The sequence below is a fragment of the Erigeron canadensis genome, chromosome 1 (genome assembly GCF_010389155.1).
Source record: "Erigeron canadensis isolate Cc75 chromosome 1, C_canadensis_v1, whole genome shotgun sequence".
In the NCBI taxonomy this organism is placed as follows: Eukaryota; Viridiplantae; Streptophyta; class Magnoliopsida; order Asterales; family Asteraceae; genus Erigeron; species Erigeron canadensis.
The window spans coordinates 34,263,400-34,291,376 of record NC_057761.1 but is presented as its reverse complement, the minus strand read 5'-3'; the positions used below and the strand labels follow the sequence as shown (position 1 = coordinate 34,291,376).

The 27,977-nt window shown below is 34.5% G+C and overlaps 5 protein-coding genes across 5 annotated transcripts; 2 read left to right on the top strand and 3 right to left on the bottom strand.

Moving 5' to 3' along the window:
* Positions 1-2,591: 2,591 nt before the first annotated feature.
* Positions 2,592-6,612, top strand: LOC122590765. Its single transcript, XM_043762938.1, has 7 exons — positions 2,592-2,644; positions 2,732-3,688; positions 3,769-4,052; positions 4,200-4,338; positions 4,455-5,116; positions 5,216-5,398; positions 5,492-6,612. Exons 1-7 carry the CDS (start codon positions 2,592-2,594, stop codon positions 6,610-6,612), a joined length of 3,399 nt encoding a protein of 1,132 aa, XP_043618873.1.
* A 943-nt stretch (positions 6,613-7,555) lies between these two features.
* Positions 7,556-10,762, top strand: LOC122585691 (elongation factor-like GTPase 1). Its single transcript, XM_043757812.1, has one exon. It carries the CDS (start codon positions 7,591-7,593, stop codon positions 10,657-10,659), a length of 3,069 nt encoding a protein of 1,022 aa, XP_043613747.1. The 5' UTR covers positions 7,556-7,590; the 3' UTR covers positions 10,660-10,762.
* Positions 10,763-13,067: 2,305 nt separating this feature from the next.
* On the bottom strand, positions 13,068-15,629 carry LOC122607548 (protein LYK5). The gene is made up of 2 exons (XM_043780543.1): positions 15,025-15,629; positions 13,068-14,820 (listed from the first exon to the last, which is right to left on the bottom strand). Exons 1-2 carry the CDS (start codon positions 15,532-15,534, stop codon positions 13,336-13,338), a joined length of 1,995 nt encoding a protein of 664 aa, XP_043636478.1. The 5' UTR covers positions 15,535-15,629; the 3' UTR covers positions 13,068-13,335.
* Positions 15,630-18,336: 2,707 nt separating this feature from the next.
* LOC122609059 (probable calcium-binding protein CML31) lies at positions 18,337-19,343 on the bottom strand. The gene has a single exon (XM_043782121.1). It carries the CDS (start codon positions 19,013-19,015, stop codon positions 18,524-18,526), a length of 492 nt encoding a protein of 163 aa, XP_043638056.1. The 5' UTR covers positions 19,016-19,343; the 3' UTR covers positions 18,337-18,523.
* A 2,067-nt stretch (positions 19,344-21,410) lies between these two features.
* LOC122609050 (uncharacterized protein At1g76660) lies at positions 21,411-24,898 on the bottom strand. Its single transcript, XM_043782112.1, has 3 exons — positions 24,317-24,898; positions 22,434-23,526; positions 21,411-21,829 (listed from the first exon to the last, which is right to left on the bottom strand). The coding sequence occupies exons 1-3, from the start codon at positions 24,371-24,373 to the stop codon at positions 21,651-21,653; spliced, it is 1,329 nt and encodes a 442-aa protein (XP_043638047.1). The 5' UTR covers positions 24,374-24,898; the 3' UTR covers positions 21,411-21,650.
* Between the last annotated feature and the right edge of the window lie 3,079 nt (positions 24,899-27,977).

Here is a 27,977-nt window from a genome sequence, read left to right as displayed (position 1 = left end):
CGTCTCGATTAGCTTGTTCTGCTCAAGAAACGATTGCACAACTGTTAAGGAAGTAGTCACGTTTGTGTTGCTGGTTGTCATCTACAAAAACAACAAGGAAACTCCACATTTACACTATGTTCTTGAGATTGATTTATAAAAGAAAAGAAAAGATTAGAAGATAAGTTTGCTTCCTCTCCAATCATTCCAAATACAGGGAGAAAATTTTTTAGACAAAAACAACTAGATTACTCCTCAAATCATATCATTTCCATTCTTTTCTATCTTAAAAATAAACTCAAGAACACAACTTGTTTTATAATCCATTAGATTCCTTTCTTTTCTTTCTTAGAAAAAACTTAAGAACATAGTGTTAGTATATATCATATAAACAAAAACCTACTATATATTATATATCAGTTTTGACATGAACCAATACATGTAAACAAGGCGGTCGATGAGGAAAGTGACTTGTTTTGACTTTTTAAATCTTTCTTATTTAGTTTCGATATTTTTACCACAACACTACATTACTGATTTGTACAGTCTATTGCATATATCGTACTTAATGGTACATTGATTGGAAAAAATGGTACTAATATCATTTATTATATGAAAACTATATCAATGTCATTTGTGTAATTTTCATTAAATACAACGAGTATATAATACAAATAAATAGTTTTAAAATCAAATTTGAAGAAAAAAAAGAGAGCTTAAAAATATACAATGGGACGGAAAATTTTATTTCGTTGGCCCTTAAAAAACAAAGTTTTACATTTCGATCACGAGTGTTTAAATAAGCGGGTTTTGATTGAGCAGCTTAACTTGTTTCAATTGTTTGGACTAGATATATTAAGTATAATATTACTACGAGTAGTATTTAGTAAGAGACTTATTTGTCGATTTAAAAAAGCTTTGACTTTATCGATTAACAAGATATATATATAAATAAAGTTTTTCGAGAGCAAAATCATATTGATTGATGTTTGTATAAACTATGAATAAGAATGGCGTAACTTTTTGTCGACAATATTGAAAAACGAAAAGAAAAACGTTGGGATCCGCTCTGGCTTTTTGTAAGATTTTCTGAAAAAGGTGAATAACTGTATGGGTAAATTTAATGGAAAATGATAAATCCTCTTAGCCAAATATCTTAATAATTCTCCTAATATATCAAGAAGGTGACATGTGGTATCCACTAATTCTCTTTCCTAATCTTGCCCCCTGATTTTTTCACATGTTATCATCTCATAGTTAGGAGGTTAATTAAGCTATTTGGTTAGAAGGATTAATTATTTCCCAAATTTAATATGTGGAGCTATTTATAAGCTCAGAATCCCGTTATCTTCTTTACCTGGGCCCGTAGCAAGCCCACTCATTCCTCCTTTTATTTTTGGAAAGAGTACCGAGTATTACAACTTATTATAAATTTCTAAAAATTAAAAGATTTACCACTTTTTGGAAAGTCATGTTAATAAAGCATTTAAAACTACTTACTTACTTGAATATTTTTAAAAACGTTTCCAATTTTAAGTAAAATTGTAAATCTATATAATTTTATTTTTATTGTTGTGCTACATATTATAAAAATTAATTTCACATAGGCTTATCATATAGAAAAATATTAATATTTTTATATGCATTAAGTACAGCCTTGTTATATTTAGCATTTAGCTTTTATATATATTTTATAACTACGTTGTAAATTTCATCTGGGTTAGATGTTTGCTAGCTTAAAATTTTTTGCTTTAGGGACGTTTACATTTTCATTGCTTAAGTAAATTTGATTAGTATTTAGGAAACTACATATTAGGACATAGACTGAAAGGGACATGTTATTTAAATATTACTCAATATCTCTATCTCTAATATATTATAAAACATTTGTTCACTTCAAATTTTTTTAACTTTTCAACAATGTACACCTACTGATGCATAATGTACAATACATCTATATACATCTCAACCACTTATTTTTCTCCTTCTTCAAATCTCAACCATTCATTTTTTCTTTCTTCCGTAAATCATTGTATCCCCTTAATTCATTCAAAATCTTTTATCTCAAAAACCGTACATCGATAAGTTATAACAGTTATATGGGTGACTGGGTGTTCTTAAAAATTCATGTTCTTTCACTAGAGATGTCATTCGATATATTTTCGAGGAATTTTTAAACTTGAGGCCAGAGCCCGTACGGCTAAAGCATTTGGCTATCATACTTTATGTCATATCATCTCCTATGACCTATCACACTATATGACATGTCACATTCACCATCTTACCGCGACAACGTACGGATATTTTGTCTCGTGTCGATTAAAAAAATGCTACAATCAATCTTTAATCCATCTTTAGAAATAGTTTTCCTGTTCTTATTGCCAAATTTTTCCCACTCCAAAAAATTAATATTTATATTACAGTGGTAATAAACCCCGATACATACCCAACATGTAGTAACAAAGTAACACGTGTATAAAAGACAAATTAAATGAGTATTAACTACACCCGAATATTGACCAAGTCAACATAAAAATTTAGGTGAAATTAATCTTAATGCACATAAAAGTTGTATTATGTGCATAGGTAGTAAAAATAATGTGCTGTACATCATGCATATATTTGATTCGGAAAACGAAGCGGAAAATAGAGAAAAAGTTGTGAGGTAAATATGCCTGACCATCCTTATGTCTTTACTTTTTTAAATATGCAACATTAACTTCATTTTAAACAACATGTGCTATTGTGACAGTTCTGGCACTCAGAAGTCAAGAATGAAAAAAAGTGATCTCAAACGTGACACCATCAACATATTAAAGATGTTGTTAGATTCTTGCAACCCTCTTGTGAAATCATTTAGGATGGTAAGAGATTGTGTTAAAGATAATGATTGGCAAGATGTAAGTCTCAAACTTATTGCCGACAGAGATAAAGATGGTCGACTTTACAATTTGCCAACAACTTCAGAAGTAGCTGGATTAATAATTGGAGACATAGATTCACTTGAACCTAGAGACATTATACTGAGAAAACAGTTAGGTGGTCTTCAAAGAATTAGTGAGTTGCATCCTTCTTATCTGGCTCTTCAATATCCACTCATCTTTCCATTTGCAGAAGATGGTTTCCGTCTAGGTATCAAACACAGAGGCATAACAAAAGATTCAACCAAAAGGAGAACAAAACTGACAATGAGGGAATTCTTTTGTTACAGAATGCAAGACAGACCGAATGAGTTTTCACTGTTACTTCATGCAGGGAAACTGTATCATCAGTTATCTGTTGATAGTTACACAATGGTAGAAGCTGACCGATTGTCATATGTTAAATGTAACCAGAAAAAACTCAGAACTGATACCTTCCAAAATTTGACAACGAATATCGAAAATGGCACCATTGATGCATCAGAGACTGGTAAGCGTATATTACTTCCTTCATCATTTACCGGTGGGAGCAGGTACATGATGCAAAAGTACTTAGATGCAATGGCTATATGCAAGTCAGTCGGATATCCAGATTTGTTTATTACTATTACTTGCAACCCCAATTGGCCCGAGATTTACCGCTGTTTGAATGACAAAAATCTTACCCCCGAAGACAGGCCGGATATAATATCTAGAATGTTCAAGATTAAATTGGATGAAATCATAAACGATTTCGTGGAAGAGGAATTCTTTGGTCCGGTGCAAGCAGGTATTAATGTGGATCTCCTGTGTATCCTATACATATATTGTATGTCTATTTTTTAACTTTGAAATTATATATTACTATCATTATTGGTAAAACTTGCAGTTATTTATACAGTGGAGTTTCAAAAAGAGGCCTACCTCATGCTCATATTTGTTTGTTTTTGGCTCCCGCAAACAAGTTTCCACGTGCAACAGATGTCGATAAATACATTAGTGCCGAAATACCAGACCCAAAAGAAGATCCAGAGTTGTATGAACTTGTCAAACAGTTCATGATGCATGGACCTTGTGGAGCTGAAAATCCCAACTGTCCTTGTATGGTTAAAGGAAAATGTACAAAGAATTTTCCCAAGAAATGGAAGGATGAAACGGCTGTCGATTCTGAAGGTTACCCTGTATATAGACGTCGTAATTAAGGAATTACCATAGAAAAAAATGGTATTCCTCTTGATAACAGCATGGTGGTACCTTATAATGCTACACTTCTCCGAAGATACCAATGTCACATTAATGTAGAATTGTGTAATCAATCAGGCTCAATCAAGTATTTGTTCAAATATATAAACAAAGGACCCGATAGAGTTACGACAACTGTGTATCAAACCAATGTAGATGGTACAACAACTCAGAACAACAAACCTACAGATGAGGTGAAGAATTACCTGGATTACAGGTAATTTTACATAATTCTAATTAAACCCTTGCACTTTGTATTTTACATAGGTCAAATAATTGAATAACAAAAATATACAATGTAGCTAACATTTGTTTTACAACAATTAAATTAAGGTACGTTTCCGCTTCTGAAGCAGCTTGGCAAATATTTGGCTTTGATATTCATTATAGATACCCTCCTGTTGAAATCTTGCCATTTCACTGTGAAAATGAACAGAGCATAGTATATGATGATGAAGCCCAGTTATGTGATGTTGTTTCAAATCCAACTGTCAATCATTCAAAGTTCCTTCAATGGATGAAATTAAATGCAGAAGATAAATTTGCAAGAACCTTGAAGTATGTCGAAATCCCACAATTTTATGTTTGGATACGTAGCAAAAGGATATGGAAACGAAGAACTGTTGAAGGATGTGGTTCTATAGGGAGGATATGCTATGTCCCACCATCTCTTAGTAAAGTATATTATTTAAGAATCCTGCTCAATCATGTTGTTGGACCAAAATCTTACGAGGAAATCATAACAGTCAATGGACGTAAATGTGATAGTAACAAAGAAGCATGTTTCGAGTTAGGACTTTTAGATGATGATAAAGAATATGTTGATGCAATTTTGGAAGCATCTCATTGGGCAACAGCATCATATCTCATAACCTTCTTTGTCCAATTGCTACTTTCAACTTCTGTAGCACGGCCAGATGTTTTATGGAAGAAAACATGTAAAGTTTTAAGTGAAGATATGTTACATATGCAAAGAAGAATCTTAAACTGCCCCGGTAATTTCATTTACTCTTTATATACATTTTTCAGTTGAATGATTAAGTAAAATTAAACAGAAAACACTATGTTGGTAATCCCATTTTTATATATTAAAGGTTTGCAGCTTCAAGAAGAAGATATTCACAACCTCTGCCTATCATATATCGAGCAATTGTTACTTAACAATGGTAGTACCCTCAGAAACTTTCCCGACATGCCTTTCCCCACTACAAATTATGTTGCATCACTCAATAACCGCTTAATTCCCAATAAACTGCTTTATGATAAAAGGGCACTAAGTATTGAACATCAAGAGTTGTTAGCCTGCTTAACTATTGAACAAAAATAGTTGTATGATACCGTTTTGAGTTCTGTTGCTAAAAACGATGAAGGAGTTTTCTTCGTTTATGGATATGGAGGTACAGGGAAAACTTATCTTTGGAAGACTCTAACAGCTGCATTACGATCCCAAGGACAAATTGTGCTAAATGTAGCTTCAAGTGGAATAGCATCACTTTTACTAAGTGGTGGAAGGACTGCACATTTAAGGTTTGTTATCCCAATTAACATCACTGAAAACTCTATTTGTTCCATAGATCCAAGCAGTGAATTGGCAGCATTAATCAAGATCAGTAAATTGATCATTTGGGATGAAGCTCCTATGATACATAAACATTGTTTTGAAGCTCTTGATAGAACAATGAGGGATATTCTAAGATCAACCCAACCAAACAGCGAAGACAAAGTTTTTGGAGGCAAAGTAGTGGTCTTTGGCGGTGACTTTAGACAAATCTTGCCTGTCATACCAAAAGGAACTAGAAGCATGATTGTAAATGCAAGTCTAAATTCCTCATATATATGGCATCATTGTAAAGTGCTTAAATTGACTGTCAATATGAGGCTAAAAGTTGGAACACAACAACAAGATTTACAAGAGCTTCAAGAATTTGCTGAATGGATTTTAAAAGTGGGAGATGGGGTTCTAGGTGATGAAAACGATGGGGAAGCAGAAATTCAAATACCAAAGGATTTGTTAGTGGCCGAATCAAATGATCCCCTTTTAGAGTTGATTAATTTTACATATCCAGATATGCTAAGTAGTTTGCAGGATCCAATGTTTTTTCAACAACGTGCTATTCTTGCACCAACTCATGATGTGGTGGGAACCATAAATGAGAAGCTGTTACAAATGATGCCCGGTGAGGAGATGACATATCTCAGTTTCGACAACTTATGTGAATCTGAAGATACCAACGCAACTAATGCAGCTTTGTCCTCATCAGAAGTAATAAATGGACTTAGATTGGCCGGATTACTGAATCATAAGTTGGTGTTGAAGGTTGGAGTCCCTATTATGTTATTGCGAAACCTTGATCAACAAAATGGCTTGTGTAATGGCACGCGTTTACAAGTGATGAGGTTGGGAAAACATGTGATAGAAGCTAAAATCATCACAGGAACAAACATTGGCTCACACTTTAATTTCAAGGTTAAAGATGACTCCATCGGATAAAAGGATTCCAGTTAAGATTTGTCGAAAGCAATTCCCTATTTCAGTATGTTTTGCTATGACGATAAACAAGAGCCAAGGACAATCACTTGATCGTGTTGGTTTGTATCTTCCACGACCAGTTTTTAGTCATGGCCAATTGTATGTAGCAGTCACGAGAGTGAAAAGCAAGAAAGGATTGAAAATTCTAATACAAGATGAAAACTTTGAAGTAAAGAACACAACCACAAATGTGGTCTACAAAGAAGTGCTACAATGTTTGTGAAGATGCTGCTCATGTCTTATTACATTCAAGCAGTACACATGTTTTGCTACAAATACTCTTATTATCTGTAATATCCAATCTACAATTCCTACTTTTCTATGTTTATATCTAATGCTATTTCATTATTTTCACATTATATATAGCTAATATATTTAGCGTAAATTTTCGTTTTTTTAAAATCGATCCGCGGTTTCCCGCGGGATAAAAATCTAGTTTATATTACAGTGGTAATAAACCCCGATACATACCCAACATGTAGTAACAAAGTAACACGTGTATAAAAGACAAATTAAATGAGTATTAAGTATTAACTACACCCGAATATTAACCAAGTCAACATAAAAATTTAGGTGAAATTAATCTTAATGCACATAAAAGTTGTATTATGTGCATAGGTAGTAAAAATAGTGTGCTGTAAATCATGCATATATAGTTGTAAATTTCATACTGCTTTTAGCACGTGTATTTAGCACGGTTCTAAGAAAAAGAAAGAAAGTTGGAAATCCTTTTTCGCCGTTTGTTCAACATTTAATTCAAAACCCTAATTTTAAACCCTTTTTCCCCAAGCAATCTCACATTATAATCTCATCGCCCGTTTGAATTCAGGTATAAACCCTAATCTAATCATCAATTTCGAATACTTGCCTATTGTTATTGTTATTGTTATTGTTATATATATAACTGTTACAATATATATACATAGTATATACATATAAATGGATAATACTTACAATTATGATTGTAAATCTATAAGAAACATATGCATTCTTGCACATGTTGACCATGGCAAAACAACACTTGCTGATCACCTTATTGCATCATCTGGTGGTAATCTTTTGCACCACAAACAAGCCGGCAAGGTTCGGTTTTTGGATTTTCTCGACGAAGAACAACGTCGAGCTATAACGATGAAAAGTTCATCTATTGCCCTTAGATATAAGACTTATTCGATAAATTTAATTGATTCCCCTGGCCATATGGACTTTTGTAGTGAGGTTTCAACCGCTTCGCGGTTAAGTGACGGTGGGTTGGTTTTAGTAGATGCAGTTGAGGGTGTGCATATACAGACGCACGCGGTTTTGAGACAAGCGTGGATTGAAAAGGTTACACCGTGTTTGGTTTTGAATAAGATTGATAGGTTGATTGTTGAGTTGAAGATGACTCCTATGGAAGCGTATACTCGGTTGTTGAGGATTGTTCATGAGGTTAATGGTATTGTTAGTGCTTATAAGTCTGAAAAGTATTTATCGGATGTTGATTCTATTCTTGTTGGGACGGTTGGGGATGAGAATCAGGAGTTTGTAGAGGATGATGAGGAAGATACGTTTCAACCGCAGAAGGGTAATGTTCTGTTTGCTTGTGCGTTGGACGGGTGGGGGTTTAGTATCTGTGAGTTTGCTGAGTTTTATGCTTCGAAACTTGGGGCGAGTTCTGCTAGTTTGCAGAAGGCATTATGGGGTCCTAGGTATTTTATTCCAAAAACAAAGATGATTGTGGGTAAGAAAGGATTGGCTGCTGGAAGTAAGGCTCGTCCCATGTTTGTGCAGTTTGTGCTTGAGCCGTTATGGCAAGTTTATGAAGCAGTATTGGCTACTGATGGTGATAAAGGGATTCTTGAGAAGTTGATTAAGTCGTTTAATTTGTCTGTACCTCCTCGTGAGCTACATAATAAAGATCCAAAAGCTGTATTACAATCGGTTATGAGCAAGTGGCTTCCTCTATCGGAGGCTATATTGTCTATGGTAGTTAAACATATGCCAGACCCTATTACTGCACAATCATTTCGTGTGTCACGTTTGCTTCCTAAAAGAGAAATATTAGATAATGATTTAAGTAACTCCGATGTGCTTGCTGAGGCAGAGCTAGTAAGGAAGTCTGTTGAGGCTTGTGATTCACAACCTGAAGCTCCATGTGTTGCTTTTGTGTCTAAGATGTTTGCAGTTCCTATAAAAATGTTACCCCAAAGAGACGTAAATGGTGATATATTGAATAATTATGCGGAGGAAAGTGGGAGTGGAGACTCTGACGAGTGTTTTCTTGCATTTGCAAGAATCTTTAGTGGCGCTCTTCAATCGGGCCAGAAGGTTTATATTCTATCAGCTTTGTATGATCCACTTAAAACAGGAGATGCGGTTCAGAAACATATTCAAGAAGCCGAGTTGCATTCTTTGTATCTAATGATGGGTCAAGGGCTAGAACCTGTGGCTACTGCTCGGGCAGGAAATATTGTTGCTATTAGAGGCTTAGGTCAACATATCTTGAAAACTGCGACTCTTTCATCAACAAAGAACTGTTGGCCATTTTCAAGCATGACGTTTCAGGTTTCACCAACACTTAAAGTGGCAATAGAACCTTCTGATCCAGCCGATATGGCTGCACTTATGAAAGGGCTAAGGCTTTTGAACCGTGCAGACCCATTTGTAGAGGTCAGTGTTTCTGCTCGAGGGGAACACGTGCTCGCTGCTGCAGGTGAAGTTCATTTGGAGAGATGCATTAAAGATTTAAAAGACAGGTTTGCAAAGGTTAACCTAGAAATCTCAACACCTCTTGTGTCCTTTAGAGAAACCATTGAAGGGGACTCATCAAACCCTTTTGAAAAAATAAAAGCTTTGAGCGGTAGTTCTAACTTTATTGAAAGAGTTACACCAAATGGTAGGTGCACCGTTCATGTGCACATTCTGAAACTTCCTGATGCGCTGACTAAATTGCTGGATGAAAGTTCCGATCTTCTTGAAGATATTATTGCAGGTAAAGCAATAGTTAAATCAAGCACTGGAGGTCAAGATGATGACCATCCTGTAGAATCACTTAGAAAACGTATATGGGATGCGATAGAAAGTGAAGTTTCTGAGGAAAATGCAGAGAAAGATAAGGAAAAATATAAACTTCTGTGGGGGAATCTTTTAAAGAGGATCTGGTCATTGGGGCCAAGACAAGTAGGTCCTAACATGCTACTTCTTCCTGATGTAATTACAAACGACAATGGTTCTTCTGTTCTTATAAAAAGTTCCCCATATGTATCTGAAAGATTGGGGTTTGTAGATGTTTCGGTAACTGATAAGTTAGAAAGTGAGACGTCAACAAGTGCCAAAACTCGATCACTGATCGAAGAAGCAGAGAGCCTCAGGAGCAGTGTATTGTCTGGATTTCAAGTAGCCACTGCATCCGGCCCGTTATGTGATGAACCAATGTGGGGTTTAGCATTTGTAATTGAAGCTGCCATTTTGCCTTTCGTTAGCGAGACTGAGGCCATTCACCAACAAGTTCAAACAGACCAATATGGGGTGTTTTCCGGGCAGGTTATGACTGCTGTTAAAGAAGCATGTAAAGCAGCCGTACTTCAAAAGAACCCACGAATCGTTGAAGGAATGTATTTCTGTGAATTAAATACGCCTACAGAATATTTAGGCCCAATGTATTCTGTGCTGGCCCGCAGACGGGCTAGAATTTTGAAAGAAGAAATGCAAGAAGGGTCGCCATTGTTCACAGTTCATGCTTATCTGCCAGTTGCTGAAAGTTTTGGTTTTGCTGATGAATTAAGAAGATGGACTTCTGGGGCTTCTAGTGCCCTTCTTGTTCTTAGTCACTGGGAGGCACTTCCTGAAGATCCCTTTTTTGTACCAAAAACAGAAGAGGAGAAAGAAGAGTTTGGAGATGGTTCGAGTGTTTTACAAAATACTGCAAGAAAGCTAATTGATGGGGTCAGAAGGCGCAAGGGTCTCCCTGTTGAGGAAAAGGTGGTGCAACATGCTACGAAACAGAGAACTCTAGCTCGTAAGGTTTAAAATTTTTGGTTCACTGAGTTGCCATGTGTTCTTTACGGAATCTTTTTTGTTTGAAATGTAGAATGAGTTAAACTAGTCTTATTTACAACGATGGATTTGGTCCTGGTTTCTGTTCATATGCTTCTTTACTTCCATTTGATAGTTTGTTTGACAACCAAGCTACTTTTAATGTCTTTCATAACATCAAAATATTATACATTTTGAAACTCTCTGAGTTATGATCTGATGTAGAGATGTGCAAGTAAGCCAAAGCATGGTCTAGGAACTCTCTGAGTTATGATCTGATGTAGAGATGTGGAAGTAAGCCAAAGCATGGTCGTCCTGTTCAGAAACAGGTCCCTAAAAGCATTATCCAGCCTTCCTGGTTGTAGGCATGGTCAGTTGGTTACTAGTCCGACGTAGGGTTTAACGCCCTGTCTTGATGATTACTATTCAAGGATCAAATCTAGACTCAAGTTTAAAAAAAAAGTTGAGCTTTTAATTGTTATTCAAATGGTTTTTACTCTCCGGTGGCCGTGGCTATATGCCTATATACAGTCAAAAGTGATATATTTTAAAAAATTTGCTCCATTCAATTTCTCTGAACATGCCAAATGATCTTTTTCTTTATCTCTCTTTCAACAGGGCAAGTTTTTTGTGGCAAACTTGGAAATTATTGAATTTTGGTTTGCATAGAAAAATTGTCGATTAGTTCTTATACACCAATTTGATATAATTCTACTTAAAAAGTGGATTTGACATAATCTTGTTTTTATTCTATTTAAAGATAACTTGTTTTTTTTCGTATTCCCTTGTATGTAGAATGTTAAATTCAATAAATATAAAGAAGTAACACTAATCAGGCTGTCAGCAAGCTCTGACTGGGTTTTTAGTATTAGGTGAGGGTTAATGATACTATCCAGGGTCCAACAATATGTTTCATCCCAAATCTCCAAGGGCTGAACCTGATCAGTCTGAGTACATCTCTAAATTGTTAGACTTTATTTAATAAATTTGGTGGCCCTTTGGAAGTATAACAGGCATCTGTGATGTTCTTTTATTCTATAATTAATACACACAGACATGATGTCGAAAAAGACATTGGAACTATAACAGTTGAAGATATCTTGTTATCTGCCATGCTAAAGAGATCAGGAATGTTATGGATCCGAGGCTAGAAAGGTTAACATTATCTTAGACAGTGTCGCAAACACCTCCGCCACAGATGGGTGGTCTTTTAGAACTGCAGCCACACGTTTGCTATCTAGATCTGCCATAGAATAGGCCAACTCTGCCGGATACTCCCACAAATCTACCGATCATAGACTCTGTCGGCTTCTCTCTCACATTATCCCCTTCAACCAAACTCTATCATCATTTCCCAATAGCTACCCCTGTTTTTACGCTGGCCCATACCTTCCTTCTAAGCCGCCCTAAAGTGGTAGGGTTACTTCTTTCCTGATAAGAGCTCTCGAATCAAAATACCGAACACATCCATTTTAGGGGTAAGCAAGCCTTTCTCAATGTATCCAAGTGACATGCTAGTTGGGGGGATCATCACAGTGGTTGGAGAGTGTTTAGCAGGAGGAGCTTCTGCTGCTAATGGAAGAGGGTGCTAATGGAATGGTGGAGCAGGCAGTAGTATTTAAGTTACAGAGGTGTTGATCTTTGGTGGTAACAGTTTTAGGTGGAACTAATGTCGGTGGTTATAGCTGATGATCATAGACCATAGTGCACTTGTTGCATTTGAGTTGTCGTTTATCGAATTACTACCAGCTTAACAAGTTTAAGGATTGAGATTTGATTATAAAATAGGAATTGGAAAATGACTTGTATAATTTGGATTATGATTTTGAACATTTTAACATAATAATAAGCGGGGTTTACTTAAGATGACGGTGGTCTTGTGTTTGGGATGTAGAAAACTGAGGTCAAGGTGAGACTGCAAATACTCGATCCGACCTGAAACGGCGCAAACATAAATGGGTCTGAAATCCCAACCTGCCAACCCAATTTATTGAGGTCAGGTTCAGTTTTGCTATTTGGGTAAATGGGTGTCTGAAACTTATTTGACCTGAAGTCAATCAGCCAGCATGTATGATATGACTTTAAAAAGTCAGAAAGGTTGTCTGTATGTTAACAGGTTTCGGACTCTGTTTGAAAACCCCAACCTGATTATCTACCCAGGTCGGGTTTGAGTTGGGCAATATCACTCTGCAACCCGGTCTCACCAACCAGAATTTGACCCAATTGCTGTCCTAGTCACTCCATATGTGGTAAAGGCTTTAAGAAAATGGAGGTCAAGATGTTATAAGCCACTTCTAAGTGATTGTTAATGATGACTGAAACTAAAAAAAAAAACAGAACTCCATTACCCTTCTTTTTCAGTATATATTAGGCATACTCCTCTTTAGCAGAGTAATGAAGTATTAACAAAAAGTAAATTCTCAGTATCTACATAGATCTGTACTTCAACATCTTTTGGTCTCTTTGGATCAATTTCACAGGTACCAACCTTGGCTCTCCAGTAGTCCAGTTAAGTATCCCAAATACAGCTTATTCGATAACCTTATATAATGTCTTTTGGAGCATTGAATTATTCGTGATTTTTATCTCTTCTTTTACAGTACACACTTAGACTAATCAAAACAAAACAAAAAAAAAACATTAGATTATACCAACTTAAGGTTTTTATGATTATCTGCCATGGCTAAGCGATCTGGAGTGTTCAAGCTCATCAGATGGATCCCAGTCTAAAGAAGACGACAATATCTTAGATAGCGTCACAAACACCTCTGCCACAGACGGCCGGTCATTTAGATCAGCTGCCACACATTTGCTAGCTAGCTCTGCCATAGAATAAGCCAACTCCACCGGATACTCATCCCTTAAGCTCCCGTCCATAAACTCTGCCAGTTTATCTCTCACATTTTCCCCTTTAACAACCTCTTTAATCAGCTCCGACAGCTGTCCCTGCTGTACCACCACCTCATCCTTATCCTTCTCATCCTCATTCGGCCTAGTGGCAGCTTCTTTACCAGATAAGAGCTCTGAGATCAACACACCCAAAGCGAACACATCCATTTTAGGCGTAATCAAGCCATTTTCAATGTATTCTGGTGGCATGTAACCAAACGTCCCGACAACATGCCTAGTCAACTGAAGTTCTCCATCGCCGTTGTCATCCATGCTTCTTCCCAACCCAAAATTCGTTATTTTCCCTCTCATATTACCATCTAACAACACATTACTGCTTTTCAAATTCTTGTGAATGTATGGTGGATTAACAAAATTGTGCAGGTAATTCAATGCATCCGCAACATCATGTGCAATTTGAACTCTTTGTTTCCATTCCAAAACCATATCGTACTTCATGCTCTTGAAGGACGAGTGCAGCCAGTCACTTAGTGATCCATTGTCAGCAAACTCGTAAACTAGATACGTATTCCCTTGATGCAAGCAGAATCCCGAGAGTCTAATTATGTTCGAATGATTGATCTGTTGGAGTATATTGATCTCACCGGAAACATCCCCTTTCATAATCTTCACAGCTGCAAGATCCCCATTGAAAATCCCCTTATAAACCGATCCTTTCACTCTGTTTTCCTCTGAGAAATCCCCTGTAGCCTTCAGTAGTTCCTCGTACTTATAAACCGTTAAAGATTCTATCGCGATTCGAAGCCCTTCAGCTGAAATCGACCACGAATTACTCTCTGGCGTTATCTCCATAGAGTTAGGAGACTTTTTTGCTGGAGGGAGATTGTAAGTATGCTTTTGTTGACTCTTTCTTCTCCTAAAGAACCAAAAAAGAACCCCGGAAACCAAAACAAGTACCAGCAAACCGACACCAATTCCAACACCGACAAAAACCCCGGTATTTGACGAGCTCCCACCGGTGTCCGGTGTTACTGGAATCGTTGGTGAAGAAGGCGGCGGTGCAGGAGCTACAGACGCATTGATCTTTGTGGGTCGGGTTGTAAGAGGGATCAAAATAGGCGTAAAGGGAAATACAACGTCTGTAGCATTAAGCTCGTTTGCATCTAATATCCTCTGTCCACCAACATTCCCAAAAATCTGGGACATATATTCAATCGTGTCGCCCCATGTGATCAAATAAGTTGCCAAATACCTTATCCCGGCAGCCGTTTGGTTGGCTGTTGGACACGCACATCTTAGCGGAATCTGTACATATACAAAAAATCATCAAAAATGGATACATGGATGGTTATACAACCTAGTAACGTGTATAAAAAATTATAAATTTTCATATTAAAAGCCCACCTGTGAATTTTATGACAAGTATACAACTAATTTATGCATCTTAACTACCGTCCTTAGGGCTGTATTTAGCAAAACAAACAAAAAATATATATTTTGACTAATTACCGTGACGTTATCACCGATGGCTAAATTCCGATAATCTAAAGAATTCTGAGAAATCATGGCTTGACAAGTAGTCAACCCTTCAAAAGTATTATTCGCAAGCGAAAAATAAGTTTCATTCCTAAATCTAATGGAATAGCTAGAATTATGTTGATAAAACCGGTTCCCTACACAAGAACAGTCACTAATAGGGACTAACACCACAGTGTCAGCTGGAATGATAGCCGAGTTGGAAGAAAATTCATTAAGCGATGTAATATCATTCGGGTTGGAGTCGAGAAGGGCTGCGATGGCGTCAGGCGTGTTGTAAGCAGGTGGTTGTGATCGAAAGGTGAGGTAAGATTGACAAGAAGGAGTGGATGCGGAAGTGCAAGTGTAACCGAGAGCGGTATCGTAAGCGTTTTCGCAGTCGAGTTGTCGATTGTGTACGTAAGTTTGTTGCGAATTAGATCCATGGATAGTAAGCAAGGTTATGAGTATAGTATAGGATAGTAGTCGGGGTGAGAACAACATTTTTTTTGTGTGTGAATTTTTTATGAAATGAGAAAATGATTGAAGTGGGTTTTGGATTGGATTATGAAATGTATGTTGTTTAAGGAGGTTTTTTGTTTTTGGAAGCAATTAAAGAAAAAGAGGGGAAAAGTCTACGCATTTTGTGGTGGCGGTCTTGTGATTGGCGTGTTTGAAACGATGGTCAAAACTAATTTTGATAAAACAAAAGTCAATATGTTATCGGTCTTGTAAGCAAATTAATACTATTGAAAATTGAAATTGGGAATTTAATGCTACAAAATAAAATATCTTGTATGATGGGTGGCTGCCTGGCTGGTGTCCTAAAGAAAATTATTTTTAGTGTTATTAAATAAGTGTATATTAAACTTAGTTATGCCGTTACTTTACTATATTAAAATATTTTGAGTATAGTAATTATTATTTTTTTGAAAGGTGAATTTCGTGTCACGATTCGACAGCAATAGTTCTATCATATGTTATCTTAACCGGGTTCGTGTTAGAGAGCTCTTTCGAAGTAGAAATGTCTATTTCAAATACCCAAGGGGGGAAAACCCCTTATTAATTCGCCCGAAAACACGACGATTAATAGGGGTAAACTCTGCCCCTCAGACTTGAACTTGGGTATACCCAAGCCAAACCCTCATAGAAAGACTACCTATATCTCAAAGTTTGTAAAATGAAGATTCGAACCTGAGACCTTTAGGTCACCAGGAGAACTCCAAACCACTCCACCAACTTATCATTGATTAAGTTGAGTAATTATCTAATTAGCGTATATGAAGTGCTAAGTTTAAAGTTTTATTGTTATATAAAGTTTCTGAGTATAAAACTACTAAAGTACAAATATAATTTTTTTTTTGTAAGAAACTCAAAGAACGAATGACTGAATGATACAATGAGAAGCTCTTACAAAACTTTGTTATAACTGTAAGGTTGGGTTATGCTCAATGAGCCCATTTTTCTATCTTATAATCCTTCTATTTACACATTCAAGCTTGGCCCAGCTAAATACAATTGTATGGTCAAATTCAAATATACTACGGCAGTAATGGCTTGAGAAATAAAGCAAGGGCTTAGTCGCTTAGACAGTTAGACTCCTGGGTTTGAAAGACCCTAAATTTATATCTTTACATACCTGTGTTTATCTTCATGAGCCATTAAAAAAATATATTACAAAATTTTATAAATATATACCTATGTTACCATTTGTCCTAAAATTTGAGTCATCGAGTAATCTACTAATTGATTAATTAATAAGTCAATTTGATGATATAGATAATGTGGTACATATATGATATATGGACATGATTAAATGTAGAATATAATTTATTATATTCTTCACGCTACAAATTTGAACTATAAACAATAAAGGTTAATTAGATGATGACTTTTATATAACATATGCATATTTTTCATTTTGTCTCATAGTGATTGTTGTCTTGTGTAAATCGTTTTTTATGAACTTTACTAATTTTTCGCTTGTGAGGAAAAAGCCGATTTGAAAGTTTGCTTTAGCCCCCCTAACGGCTTGAGCCGCCTATGTACTATAGATAGTCGTACAATCATACACATTAACACATGTATTTATTTAATACAATTTTTTCTTTTTGGTATCGTTAATATTCGGTATCGGTTTTGATATTGAATATTTAGAGTGAACAATTCAGTACCGTTGTCCAAGTCCCTTGTCGTAATGGGCTCTTTATTGAATGATTCTTTTCTCTATTTTAATAATAAAAATGACGGTTGGGAAAAAAAAACGGCTTTGAGACGGACTTATTCGATACAAAAGAAACCAAATTTAATGCAGAAAATCATGAAAGTTTTTTAATACGGATCTCAGTTTTTTTTTTTTCCGAACATCGGCATACGACATCGGGAAAACCTTACCGTATAATGGTGAAGCCTTGCATATACCCTAGACAACAAGATGTTGACCATATGTCATTACACGTATTCAGAGGAAAAAACCCCAAGATTTTGTCATCCCTAAGGATCAAACTCAAAATCTTGAGTAAAATCGGGAGTGCCTCTGACCAGTTGGACTAACCTTCATTGGCAATACGAATATCATTTAATGCCATGTATACAAAAAATTATGAACACCTATTTTGGGTACCCAATAGGGTATAAAACCAAAAATTTTGGTATTAGAACTGGTGCTAGTATAGTGAATTTGGTATGGTTCGGTACTAATACCGTACGATAACAAACCCTACATCAATGTAGTCTAAAAGTTATATGTTTTGATGAATTATAAAACATATCGGATTCAAATTTCATTATATTTGAAAACGTTAAAAATATCCCGATTAAGTTAACGTTTATTTCAAATAAACTAAACAAGAAAAACTTTCTTTACTTATATTGCGAATACATACTAAATGAAATTTGTTAATCTGTGATATTGATATTGGATTGAATTTCTAATGGAATTAAGGTCCTGGATTTCAATATGCGATACTTGTGTTAACAAGTACTCTTCACCCAGTCATTTGGTAATTCTGGCTACATCAATACTTGATATACTTGTGGTCTTGTGATCTTGTATACACAAGTACTTTATATGGAACAATAACTTTATGCAGCTGAAATTCTTTTGTTTTTTGGACAACACATTTTTTTAGCTCTACTTTTAGGTGGTACTATATTGAAAAATGCCACTTAAAATCAATACGGTTTACTGGTTTAGCCTTCCCTCAATTCTTCCCATTTTATGGTCAATATATCTTTCTTATATTAATCTTTAGTGTTTGATAGAAATCAATCTCTTATATTGCGAATACATAATAAAAAGTTCCATTGTTTGCAACTTATTATTTACATGACAATTCAATTCCAAATACAACTTATTATTTACAAGTGTGCATACAATCATCAATTAAAAAAAAATCTCTTTCTCTACATAATCAAATTGAAATATATAAAAAAAGTTGAGCTAGGATCAGAACAAAAGACAGGTATGTTCTGATCCTGGTATCTTCTGATCCTAGCTCATCATAACTCGAAACTCATCAAAATCCAACACACCATCACCATTGACATCAAATCTTCCGATCATCGTCTTACAATCTTTCACACTAGTCGATTGCCCCAATCGCTTCAACATTTTTTTCAAACTTTTAGGCGTAATCACACTACTACACCCTTTACTACCCGAATACATAACAAACGCCTCTTTCAACTCTTCGACTTCCCCTTCCTTCATCATTTTCGCAAAATCATCCAAACCCAACACTCCGTCTCCATCCGCATCCGACGACCTCACGACCATCTCCGCTTCCTCGTCCGACAACTGATGTTCTTCTCCTCCCACCTTCCTTATCTTGTTTTGGAACTCTGACGCCGTTATCTTCCCATCTCCGTTTTCATCAAAGTAATTAAACACTTGATAAATGTCATCACTTGTTGAAGTTGAACATGATGGACTAGTAGTAATTGGGGTTTTTGTGACATTTCTAAATAACTTGCCAAAACTCATATTGTACGTTAAAAAAGTAGTGTACGAAAAATACAAAATGTTTTGTTTTGATAAAATGTATAAAGAGCTAGATATTTATTGTATGATCCAATGTTATGGGGATTGGATATATTATGGGCTATATATATATAGGTGTAATAATGGAAGGTGTAGGAAATAGGCTAGAAGAAAGATTGACTGATATGATGGATAAGAGTCGACAATAGGCAGATAGTGGCAGGATTAAGGAAGAAGCTGTGTGCGTGTGTTGAATTCCGTGGCGGTGGCGTGGCGGTGTTTGTGTGCCGCCCACAAATACATTTTGCGCGTTATCACGGTTCAATGTTTATCCTTTTCTTTGTATTTTTTTTTTTTTTATTATTATTATATTGTTCTAACATTTGTCTTATTCGGTCGACTTTTGTACGTGTTACAGTATTTTAATTTTATTGTTTGCTGAGTTACCGGTACTTCGTACCATACCCATTACTTAAATTGATTGAACGACTTGAATCTTTAAAGTTATTATCAACTTCATTAGTAAAATTGATAATTTTGATTTTTGGATTAAATTCAAGGATCAAGATTCAAATATCTATTTTGAATTTTAACCTTTAATTTTAATCCATTTGATCCGTTTTTTTTATCATATTATTAGACCGAGTTTAAACCAGTCTATCAATTATTTTTCTTAGACATTTACATATGTTAAGGGAAACTTGTATATTTTGATTTGTTTTTTGATCATATATATTATATTACTTTTAAATACAATGGCGTACGTGTATTCTTATTTAACATAGTTTTTTCCACGGAACGACACCGTTAACTTGTTCAAGGTTTTTGAACAGCGTATGTTAGATTGTACAATACATGAAGACATAATACTAGTTTCTTTGGAATGGCTTTGAACTTGAATTTAGATAATTTAAAAGTGATCAAATACAATAATAGTTCATCATATTGACTTAGTAATAGTAACATACGAGTATAAATTACTCTATGCATTTTATGTGGTGACGTGCTATAAAAATTACTAAAACATCCATTAAACATGTTCTATGCATATAATAACAACAATGAAATTTTATTACAAAATAAAAGAATTGTAAAAAGATCACAGGTAAACATATTAAATTTTTCCAAGTTAAACGGGAAATAAGTCTTATTGACTATGATATACGGGGATTAATGAGTTATTTCCGTGACCGTTTCCGAATATCTATCTGATCAACTCCATGATTATACATGACAGAATATGAACCTTCAACTTATTGTAAAGAGGCTCAAAAAGATAACTACTAGGCCGCTTAGAAAATATAAAAACATGATATCCATATCTTTCTCCATCGATAGGTCTTGTGACTAATATAAAAAGTAAAATCATAAAATTTACTCGTATAATTTAAGTGACACAAGAAAGTATTTAAACATATGGGGTTTGCTAAATACAGCCCTTAGGGCTGTGTTTAAGGTGTATAGATTGTTTGTACATTTACTATGAAAATCAGAGGCGGGCTTTTAATATGGAAGGTACAAGTTTTTTTATGCACGTTAAATACAACCATACAACCTTTAGGGTTGTATTTAACATTTCCCTAAACATATTGCCTCTATTTCTATTTCTATGTTGCTTGACTTTATGTCTTTATCACTATGCTACATCAGGAGCTTTATTATTGGGAATTGCCCTAGTGCACTAGTTAAGAAGCATTTAATGAATCATTTATTGAAGTCGAAATTTTCTAACATATGAAAATATATATTAATTATTCATTTAAAAATAGAAACTGTTAGGTTGAATTAATACACATTAAATATAATTTTTTGATTAATAAAGAAATAATGAGTTCATTAAATATTTCTTAACTAGTGCACTAAAGACACTAGTTAACAAATCCCTTTATGTTAACTAGATAGGTAAGTCAGTGACTGTCAGTTAGTCAAGTAACAGACTATCCATAATATACCCAACACAGGCCCAAGCCCAACAACTTGTGGAATGTTTAGCATTGCCGGAGCCCATTCGGCCCTGCGATGAGGCAGACAAATAGCACTATAGCAGTGGACTGGCTAGTTGCCTAGTTGTAATAACAGAGGAGTTTTTCCAGTTAATAACAAGGTTTTTCTCACAGTAAGAGATACATTCTTTAATTAAAACTTTAGTTACATTTCTCCAAACTTTAAATAGTTTCATGTTTCCCTCTTAACTTCACTTGGTAATTTTTTTTTTCTCTTCTTTGACACTACTACTTCAATCGTAGCACAGAGCGGATTACCCTCAACAGAGTCCGGGTCACCTCTCTTAGTTTCAGACGAAACGGGCTAAAACTGTAAAACTCAATAACCAAAATGAACCAAAACGTTTTAACAAAAGGACTGCACTGCAGTGCATAATAAATTCCAGCTCCTATTCTTCACAAAATAGTCAATCCCATCTCATTTGCTTTACCAAATGCACATTCACCAGATACATATATAATAGTTACATTAGAAAGTAAAAATAAAAAAATAAAAATAAAAAAAAAAATAAGTAAAAACAACATAATAGACAACACCAGCATCCATCGGTGTTTTTTTTTTCAAGGAGGGAAAACAGATAGCACATTAATACATACAGGGAACCAACTATGCAATATAATTCTCCTCTCTACGTTCACGGCCATTTCGAGTTTCCTCTGCTTTCTCTCAAACTTCTACCTCTTCTATACTCGACTTCTGCATCAGAATTTGCGTGATTTCCCATATAATACTTCCCGTTCATTCTTGAACCTCCCATCTTTGAGAATATGTCTTCATCGTCCGTCAAACAATGCTCAAAAGGTTCTTTCACATCTTAAGTCAAACAAACAGGAAGTTTTGTGTCAGATTAAGATCTTGGAAACTCAAAGTAAGCTTCTTTGCTTCAAGAAAATACATATAGTTGCAACTTCATAGAGTTCCACAAGTTCATATAACCCCCTCATACCCAATAATGCATAATGGCAAGAAGTAGATGTTGCAAAATAAGCAGGGAAAGCGAATTGGATAACGGATAACAGAAGAAAAGAAACTTCCTTTGTACTAGTCAACGGGTGCGTTGAATACGAAACAAATTGTTTAAGATAAGCTTAATGTTTTATAAACAGGTTGCAGTGTTAAAAAAACCTATATCAAATTAATAATAATATACTTTTTGGATAACATAGATAATGACATTCCGTTTTATTTAAAATACATTTTGGGTGACTTATAAACAGTTTGACCCATTCTACAAATTGGCTTGTTTCATTATACTCCAACATTTGACCATTAGTGATAAAACATAGCTTGGATCAACCCGTTCATAAATGAATAAACCACGGCCTCTAGGTAGAGGCATACGCAAATCAATAACATAGGCCAGATTAAAGCTAATGCTCTTAGCATAAGATATGAATATACAGTAAAATATATTTACCTTTAATGGCATCACATGAATCAGGCTCGTTCCTGATAGACTGAGTAGCTTCCGCCCTGCGATTTTTTGGGCTTGGCACTTCATCTTCTCCGAGACTTGGTATACTTTTGCTCTCATGCACCTTATTGGGTCCAGAGGGCATCATGGAAAAAGAGTCGTCCATAACATCAGAGATCTCTACATAATGGGCTGTTGTCACAATTTCATCAGCACTAAACCCAAATGATGCTCTATAAGCTTCTAATTCCTCGATATCTTGCTTGCACACTTTACTCTGCCTGCTTTGAACCCCGTTTCCAGCATTCGAATAAACATCTGATTCTTTAGAAACACTTAACCGCCCACCCGAATGAGGAAACAAAGATTGATCCAAATAGAATTGTGCAAATGTTTCGGGGCAGAAGAAATTAGCATCTTGTGGTAACCTCGGGTCTGACCCTTTTTCTTGAGACGGAGGTGAAGGATTCCATTGCGGGCTGAAATCCCTTTCAGGGAAAGATGATGATAAACCTTCACCTGATGCTCGTGAAATTGGTGATCTAAGAGTACTAGCCGGGCTTCCAGGGTATAAAGAATATGTTGCTTGAAGATCATTTGCAGTCATGTAACTATTCTTACGATCACCTTTAAGATTCAAAGTAGATGAAAGGAACTGTGCATATGGTACATCAGGAGATGAGGGTGTGGTCAGATGAGCTAGCTCAGGTGGCGGTGTAAGTGGAGCTGTGGATGGCTCGGTAGTGAAGGTTGAGAAGACAGGTGGAGACACAAGTTGGGTATCGTTGGCATAAGGTCCAGTGGCATACATTTGAGCAGACGGACCTCCAGGTGAATTCGCTGACAGAAAACAGTTTGGTGACTGGGCTGTAGATTGAAGGGCCGAATTGGAAAAGGAGGCAGGTGAAGATGGTGGAGCTAATAGTGACGGATGAACCGAGTTATTCTGATTAGTTAACCCCGCAGCTTGAGGCCCATTTTGTTGGTTTCCTGTTGCATGGGTTTCTGGCATACGAGATGCAGGTACAACACGCTTTCCACCTTTTTGCAACCCAAAACAAGATAAACCACCTAAGCAGCCGCCCCATCTTTTTCGCTGCAGCACAATCCAACAAAAGATTACTTTTGTTTTCCCTTAAACTCAACTTATTAACAAAATTATACAAAACCTATACATATAGCATATAAAACTACTTCAGCTTTATTAGCAAGACTATTACCAGCCAAAATGAAGTAAAACCATTTATTGCTAATCAATGATATCATAACATATTGTTAGGTAAGAGTAGACAGTGATGCTTAAAGTAGCTTTCCCATAAATGTTCTCATTTCTAACAATTTTCTTAAAAATCATCAAATTTTAACACAAACAAGTAACTTTCTAACAAAATATAATGTATTAGACATCTTGCATAGGCAACTCCGACTTCCTTATCTAATTTTTAATAATTGACTATTTTGCCCATAATAGTCCAATTTCAGATGGTTTTCATAACACTTAAAAAACAAATTATAACTTTTAAGTATAAATGTGTGTGGGGTTTAATTAACATTTTGAGCTACAAATCATGGGCAGCCTAAATTTAAGTAGCTGCAAGAAAAAACTAAGATACCCAGTAAACAGATCTACAATATCTTAAAAATGCATACATATATACATGTATATATAATATAAAAAATATATATATAGATCTGAAAATGATCATCAAGTGTGAAGTAAAGAGTACATTATAAACAGTAACTATAAATGTAAAAAAAACATAAACAGATCTGAACAAGTACAAAATGGGTTATACTGAAAAACCAAAAAAATAAAAAATCAAGAAAAGTAAAGTAGAAAACTAAAACAAAAATGAGGTAAGATCCAAGAGGTAAGAAAAGGGTACCCTTGAAGAAGCTGGTTGTTGTGGGTGTTGCAGAAACCTGTTCTGCTCTGATGCCATTTTTACTTACAGTCGGCCAATCAAGTTTGAATCTTTTTTAAACCCCACTTCAATTCTTGAAAAAAGAAGATACATATACATACATATAGATATAGATATATATGTATACACGCAAGATTAGTACTAACAAGTAGAAATCTTGAAAACCCTTTCGGCTTAACTTGGCATTTGATCAGTACAAGGTTTAAAGATAGTATTTTTATAATTTTTGAGGTATGTAGTAGAAGCTGACAGTTTACAGATTTGGTAAAATAAAGAAAGAATTATTTTATGAATTAGTATATAAAAAAAAGGAAGAAATGGGAAATGAAAGAAAGATTGTAGTGTAAAATGTAAAAAATTTAGGGATGGATGTGATATGATGCTTTAATTTGTTTGTTTGCTTTTGATTACTTTATGAAACTTTTGGGGACCCAATGAGACACTCTTTCCTTTCCTTTCCTAGGGTTTTGAGAAATGGGAATATGATCAAAGGATGAAAAGATAGGATTATGCTATTGTTTATTTTTTTGCAATTTGTGTGTGTGTTTTTGTGTGATCTTTTTAGTCCTTTTTTTTTTGTTTAATATGGTTTATTTTGTGTGATAGTGAGAGAGGAAAAGAAAAAGAAAAGAGAAAAGGAAAGATGAGAAACAAGCTTTGGTTTTATTTGGCCTAAAAAGGAGTTTGAGAGATGACAAAAACAGTGTGTATACGCATGCCAAATTATTGTTTTTTTCTCTCGTTGGTTTAATTAATCTAATCTTAGTAGCAAGACTGTGTAGTGTGTGTGTATCTAGTAGTAGTAATTGCATCAAATAAAAGTTAAGATAGTAATTAGAGTCAATTTAATTTAGGTAAGTATGATGATTTGTATTTAGTAATTCATGTGTTTTTTGTACTTTTTGTTACATTCCATAATAACAAGATCAAAAAGGTGATTTAGTATTTTCATTTCATAAGTTATTATTATTGTATGATATTTCTGTCTATAATTAGTAGCAACAGAGAGTGTGTCGATAGTAGTAATTGCATCAAATACTCCAACAACATTTTGTCACTTTACCATTGTTTATAATTTTCGGTCATCGTTTTTGGTATGTCGACCTTCAACCAGATTTTTATACATACTACAAGTCTACAATACACTTTATTTAGTAAAATCATTGTTAATCATCTCATTTTAATTCCTCATAAAACTAAGCGGATTTTTATTAAACGTAAAATTGATGGAACCATGAGTCCATGACTACCTAACCTCCTTGTGTTTTGTGCGAAAAATGAAATTTGTTTGATTTTTTTATTTTTAACAATAGCAAAATTATATATTAATAAAGCCAACCAGTAGCGAAAAACAAATTACATACATAGAAAGGGTTATTAATCCACTTGTCTCAAGTAACTCTTGACTTCTAATTCCTACTAGTAAACCAAAAATAGGAATAAATAACTATTGTATTAAAGAAGACTATTTTTTTTTCTTTTATCTCAGTGAGAAAATTTAATGCGAAACTTTCAAGTCGACCACCACCACAATATAATGGTCACAATAGATCTCTTGGGCATGGATAACTTAGTAGTCTCCACCTTATACGCAAGCTCTCTTGGCTTGAGAAACAGAAGCGACCCAACACCAAGCCAATAATTAACGCTAGTTTGACATCAATTGGGAAATAACAAAACACGTGATTAACAATGGAAGAGAGATCCACACGCCTATTAGACAAGGTCCAACACGATCTGGAAATAATCCCCATATATGGATATTAACTTTCTAGGTACGAAATTGTAACAACAAGTTTTGAAATTCTGACTCGAAACATTGTCAATTCGCGCACTAAAGACTGGGAATGTATCTACACCATCCAACCGCCATTGTGTCTTCATACTTGAAGGAAAATCCATAAGGGGGGATACAGTAAAACAAGTGTAGCAATAATTAACATAATAGAACACATAAAATCGGTCTTGCAATGTCGCTCATGACCGTGTTAACAATAAAGATAATAAAGCAAGTGTTTTTAGGCCCCAAATTTTGATATGCGTAATCAATACTTCAGTTAGCGTTACCATATATATTTGTCAAGGGGTTGGGTATTGTAAAACAAGTATTAAAGTAAAACATGTAGGACAAGATCTTGACCCTTAAATCATAGTTAAATTGATGCACGGAGATTCACGAAGCAATTGATGCACGATGATTTTGACTGAAGGGATTCATATTATTTTATTTATTTTACTTTAATACTTGTTTTATTTTACCTAAAACCTATTTGTCAAATATGGGTTACACTTCATGCTCTAAACAGGAATGGTAATGGAAGATTTCGTAGATGACAAATTACTTTGTTTGAGTAAAAATGTATGTTACTCTCATCATAATCTTATAACAATGAAATCAATACTCAAGGTTTCGAATGATTTGGTATAGCTATTAGCTATTGAGAAAATTAAGTTTGTTTTCATTACTATAGTATCTACTCACAAAAATGTGCAAGTTTGAATAAAAGTTATTCGACTAAAACACTAATTGTAAACTCTGTCGTTCAAATCTTTATAAATTCAAGTTATCTCAAAACAATATCTATTGTTTTAAGTCTTTTACCTAATTATACTAACTAATTAACCTGGATTCAACTTGTGCATATTAATAAAAGTTTTATATAGCATATTTTTACAACTGAAGTTGCAACGAAATTGATTGAGTCTATTCCTAAATATCTATGTTATAGTTAACTAAAACATTTGTTAGTATACTTAGTGTGCGTAAATAACAAAAATAAATATATTACTCATGACTTCATAATAGTATACCTTATGTTACAAATAAATATAATTAGTTACAAAAATATAATTGAAAAAAATCATAAATTAGATAATTATAATTTAATTTACAAGAGACTTAGGCTATAAAAAATATAAATCATAAATCAATTAGAAAATAGTATAAATCTTAAATAAGAATGATGTCATGAATCAAAACAATAAAAAAAAAAATAATTAATATAAAGAAATTTAATAATAATAAATAATCATTGTTTAGAAAATAATTATGTCATATAAATCTTGTTATATTTATATATATATAAGAGATTTTACTATTTTAGTAATTATAATATAATTAATGTCTAAAAAATGCCGACTAGAGTTGCCACAAAATGACATTTGATGTAATAAAACTAAGAATTAACCTTCATTTTCCATTTCCATTTGAGTCTCCATCAATCAATGGTCCCTTCAACCCCTGCCTTGGACATCATCCTTTGCTGTAGTCACTCTCAAAGCCATAAACAGATTCCTTTCACGGCTCATTTTCTCTTGCTCATCCCTATACAGTATCTATTTCAATCCAATTTTCCAATAATTATTACTTACACCTTTTGTATCTATAAAACTTCAAAATTTTGTTCACATGTGCAGTATACTTGTTGGAAGTTTCAGAATTTTTGTTAAGATAAAAATAACAATATGAAATAAAATAAACTGGGTAATTGACAAGCAAACTCTATGAAATAAAATAAAATGAAGTTTAAGGATTTTGCATAGTAGTGTTATTTATAACTTCTTTGTTCATAGATAAATACAGACGACTAATGATGTGTCTATTTTTTAATACTTGACATGT